Source organism: Engraulis encrasicolus, chromosome 3 (genome assembly GCF_034702125.1).
Source record: "Engraulis encrasicolus isolate BLACKSEA-1 chromosome 3, IST_EnEncr_1.0, whole genome shotgun sequence".
Taxonomy (NCBI): domain Eukaryota; kingdom Metazoa; phylum Chordata; class Actinopteri; order Clupeiformes; family Engraulidae; genus Engraulis; species Engraulis encrasicolus.
In genome coordinates, this window is record NC_085859.1 from 12,347,922 (window position 1) to 12,352,921 (window position 5,000).

The 5,000-nt window shown below is 44.4% G+C and overlaps 1 protein-coding gene across 1 annotated transcript in view; it reads right to left on the reverse strand.

Moving 5' to 3' along the window:
• Positions 1 to 402: 402 nt before the first annotated feature.
• Positions 403 to 5,000, reverse strand: part of glt1d1 (glycosyltransferase 1 domain containing 1) — a 79,023-nt gene continuing 74,425 nt past the window's right edge. Inside the window, exon 9 of the mRNA XM_063194767.1 lies at positions 403 to 636. Within this exon, the coding sequence (XP_063050837.1) occupies positions 589 to 636 (48 nt within the window). The 3' untranslated portion in view covers positions 403 to 588. The remainder of the gene's footprint in view (positions 637 to 5,000) is intronic.

Sequence of the window (5,000 nt, forward strand, 5' to 3'; positions counted from 1 at the left end):
CCGACATAAAGTGGATACCGGAAAGGAAACAAAATGACGCTTCTTGGTTACATCCACTTTCTTTGCTACAAGCCCTTTTCCCACCCTTTCAACCCGGCCCATAGGGGGTTGGACCTAATGCGCTAACAGACCTATCACAGATCAGTGTGCAAGTGCTTTTGAAATCACTGGCATTCAGGCTCCAGTTAGTCACTGGCAGAGCTGTCTGGGTGTGGCCTGTGGAAATGGAGAATTGCAATGCCACAGATCCACAAGCACTAAAAAGTAATTATCTGCCTTTTCTCGGCCAAGAAGGCACCAAATTAGACATCTATGCTACTATTCTACTACATATATGACCCAATTTCAATACATATTCATGTGTCCACCGGTGGAATGCCCCTCAATGTGTGGCAAAAGACATAGCTTCCGGTCATGCTTCCGTTCCATGCTTCCGTTCCATGCTCCGTTTCTCCAAAGACGATGCAGTTCCTCCAGAACAGCAGCAGAGTTGATATCTGGCGGTAGTACGCAGTTGTGACATAAGCCCTGTAAGCTCCCTTTCATTTTCTATTTCTCGACTTTAACGGACGTGACAGCAGTAGATTCTCACCTCTGCACCCTATGTTCCACTTCACCAGAGAACACCGGATCCATCTGAAACGAAAGAACAACATCAAAGCCACAGTTAGTTAGTTAACCACGGAGCCCTCTGATCTGTCCATTTTATCTCTCCGTCTTACTGTTTTCTTTCTCTCGTTCTTGCCCTGCAATTTCTGACTCACAATTGTATTTTCTGTGCCCATTGTCGGCCAGGCCAAGGCCCAGTTTTCACAGATGGGGGAATATACCGTAGAACTTCGACTCTTTTCGCACACCTCAGCTGGCAGGTGCGTCGGAGATGGCACCATGGGTCACTCAACAACAACTTAAAGAAACTCCCGCACACTGACCATTTCGTTGTTCTTTCTTTAATAAACAATGTTTCGGTACTAGACCTTCATCAGGCAATCAGGAATATAGCGTAGCCCTGCACTTGACTCCTGTGTTAATGCTGAGGCCGCGATAAAACACCCACTAACCCAGAGGCTACGCTTGGGCACTGCCGTATTATCAGGGATGGGCAAAGATACAGTTACATGTATTTTCAATACAAATACAAAATACTCAGCAAAATTTTTTACAAATAAGATACAAAATACATAACTGTAACAGTATCTAATATTGAAATACAATATTTTGTATTTTCAACAACACAAAATACACAACAAATACAACAAAAACCATTGTGTACAAAAACTACCAATTTGACTTACACAATGAAATTAATTGAACAATTAAATTCTGAGAAATTAAATGATGATTAGAAAACAAACACAAGCTCAAACAAGAAATAAAGAGGCCCTGCTGTAGGCCAAGTAAGTATGTATGGCCTTAATCATCCCAGTGGGGAAAACACAAGACCAAAAAGTTATACTATAAAGTAATACTATATAAGGGAGATATACTGTAGGCTGTGTCATCATAACTAATTTTTCAAACAGCTTCGCATTCCAACGTTGGCGATGAGGCCGGTTTATGAGGCCTGCAAATGAGAACATCTCTCAACTGGTCACCCTTCACTCTTGACTTAATTTGTCTGAATTAACATGTCAGTGCCATAAGAATAGCAATCATTTCTGTGACAAAGTAGAGATACAAGTGCTTTAAAAAAAAAAAAGTGCACTATAGGATGGTGGCCAGAGTAGGTATTGCAACTATACTGCTCATTGAAACTGCGCTCCCTATAGCATGGTGGTCAGAGTGGGTATTGCACCTATACTGGTTGGCTCTATGAGTCCATTCCAATATGCGACCTTGCTTCCTCCACTTGTGCTTGTGCCTCGCCCTGCCTCCTGGCCCATCCTCCGTGGAGAAAACAATAAGGTTTCCCAGCTGTCAGCCTAGCCACAACAACTTTTAGGGGACTGTTTTTCATTCACCACCCCAATTGCAAATACAAGAAAAAAAAAAACTTTACAATTGAACTTTTATGAGATATTTAAATATAATGCTGTTGTCAGTGATGTCATCCCGACATATTACTTCCTGGTACAAGCAGGCCACAAGCAGAAGTGGAGGAAGCAAGGTTGCATATTGGAACGCACTTTATACAGCTACTTTTAAAACAATATGCACATGTAATATCTCAATTCTACACAAAAGGCCCTAAATGGCAAACTGAAAGCAAGTTTGAATGACATGGGGAAAACATTAACACCTCATTGAGGAATGAATTAAATGATTAGCCAATCACCTTGAACCAAATTGAACTTCCTGTGCAGTCAAGGCTTAAGAAATCCAAGCATGTGCCTCCAATTCAGCTAGGGGCATTCATATACTTTTTAACCTACAGCACCATCTTGTGTTTATATTGTGTAATAACATTCTTTAGAACAAAGTATTTGTATTTGTAGTTTTGTGAAATACACAAAATACTGGAGGAAAGTATTTTGATACAAAATACAAATAAATGCAATTCACTTATATGAAATAAAAATACAAAATAGTATTTTGTATTTCAAAATGTATTTCAATTAGATGTAATAGCAATACTGCCCATCCCTGCGTATTATGTCATAATAGAAAAAAAATGTGTGATTGTTCATCTGCCGTAATGGCGTATGAATGGCATGTCAATAAACATTGGGGGGGAAACACAGTCAGCTCTTACCATGTCATTTGTGTGGAAAAGGAAAAATATCTACACAAACAATTGAGAAAAAAACTATACAAACAATTGAGAATGATTGTGCACTGATAAGTGATACCTGAAGCTTTCCATAAAATAAAGTACACTGTATATCTGATCTATTTATGAGTTATGCATCATTTTATATCAGTCTATCATTGTTTACTAAAATCCCCTTATTTATTTGCTAAGAGGCAGATCTGTTCTGTGGTAATACCCTCCTATCTCTGGCAGACACCAGATAGGACAGACAGAGAGGGAGAGAAGATAGGAAAAGAATAGGAAAAAAAGGAGGAAGGAAAAAAAGAGAGAGAGAGAGAGAAAGAGAGTGCAGAGAAACAGACAGAGAGAGACAGAGAGAGACAGAGAGAGACAGAGAGAGAGAGAGAGTGCAGAGAAACAGACGGGCAGACGGATGGAGGATTTGTCCCGGAATATTAAAAAAAAACAAGTTTGCTTGGGGTCAGACACGAACTGAGGGGCCGTTGTCATGGCTGACTGTAGGCTGCTGAGGCCTCATGAGACCAAGGGAAAGAGAGGAGAGGAGAGTAGAGGAGGAGGAGGAGGAGGAGGAGGGGAGGAGAGGAGAGCAAAGTAGAGTAGAGTAGAGTAGGAGGAGGGGGCACGTGCTGGGCATAGGGAAGAGGGACAGGGGGGGGGGGGAGACAGGCATGGGGGTTAGGGGTAGTGTTGCGCCTATACCGATGCCAGTATCGGTGGATCGGTGGATCGGCACTAAAATGGTGGCATCGGTATCGGCGAGTACCAACAAATAGGGCACCGGTACCATTTACAGGTGCTTGTATGACACTTAAACAGCCTTAAAATTAGTTTTCCTGTTTCACAAAGGTAGGCAGCAGTGATTTTACAAGTAGTATGCACAACAGCCCCTCATATACAGTATATACATTCCAAATAGGGTGGTATCGTTATGGTATCAGTATCGGCCGATACTGCACAGCCAGGTATCGGGTATCGTTATCGGAGCCAAAAAATGGTATCGGTGCAACACTAGTTAGGGGCGTGGGGACATGAGGGTGGAGCATGCAGGGGGAAGAGACCAGGGGGGAGAGTAAGGGGTCATTCTTTTGTAACTCGATTGTCGGAAACCTCCGCTTCAGGACAGGGTTGCCAGATGAGGTTGATGATTTCCAGCCCAAAACATGCTCAAAACCCGCCTAGAAGCACAAACTCCCGCCCAATTCTATTGATTTCTATGGCAGAAATTGTGCGGGTTTTTCTGCTAAATGCCATTTTTACCCACACACTGCCATCCTAAGCAGCCCAATTGGGAGGGAAACAGCCCAATCTAGCAACACTGCTTCAGGAAGGTGCAACAGAATGGATAATCAGATCGGGGTTCCGAAACACAAACTCTGAGCACTTCGGTGTACTCCAAGTTCGTTAAACATTAGTGTTTTTTTTTACTAAGACATTTTAATTGTCCCCAAACTGTTGCAATAGAACGCATTTACAACGGATGTCAGGAGACCGGCAACTGACAACCCGAGTTTCAAAGGAACGAGTCATAGGCAGCAGAGAGAGGCAGGGTTGGACTGGGATGAAACGTCAGACTGGTCCACCTGGCATTGACAGAGACAACACAGCCTTCGGACTCCCATTGGGCTCATCTAATAAGAGGTCTTTTGACCCTACCAGCCCAAAACGCTTTATTAATGTCTCAAAGAGGCCTGCTACTGTATAGCAGCACGAGGACTGATGCAATTGTGGGGGAGGAGGGCCAGGCCAAAATCATCAACAGTCCATCAACGGCCGGGCAAATGCCCTGTATGCCCTTATGGCCAATCCAGCCATGGAGGGAGGCTGAGTAGTAGATCTGCCTGGGATTGGGGTCAGGGAGGGGGTGGGCGAGGGAGGGAGGGAGGGGGGAGCGTGGTGGTGGTGGTGCTGCTGCTGCTGCTGTGGCCGCTGCTGCTCAATCTGATTAATTGCGATGGGGGATTTGCATGCATTAGGCGGCCCAGTGGCGGAGGCTGCGGACGGGATGGCATGGCATGGGATGGGATGGGATGGAGCCACTGCAATTTAGGTTAGGGCCACGGGCTGCACTGACTACAACAGCAGCAGCACACGCCGGCGGGTGGGTGGGCGGTCGTGCAGGCGGGCAGTTAGACTGGCAGTAAGAGTGGCACTAAAATGCCAAGCACAGCTGTGCCCTACAGAGACAAAAGGCAGCCACTGCATACATACAAAATTGAGGGTTTAGACTGGCAGTTGTCTTTATGGTCTTGTGATTGCATCTCTTGCTGTTTGCCTATTAAGAAGGTGC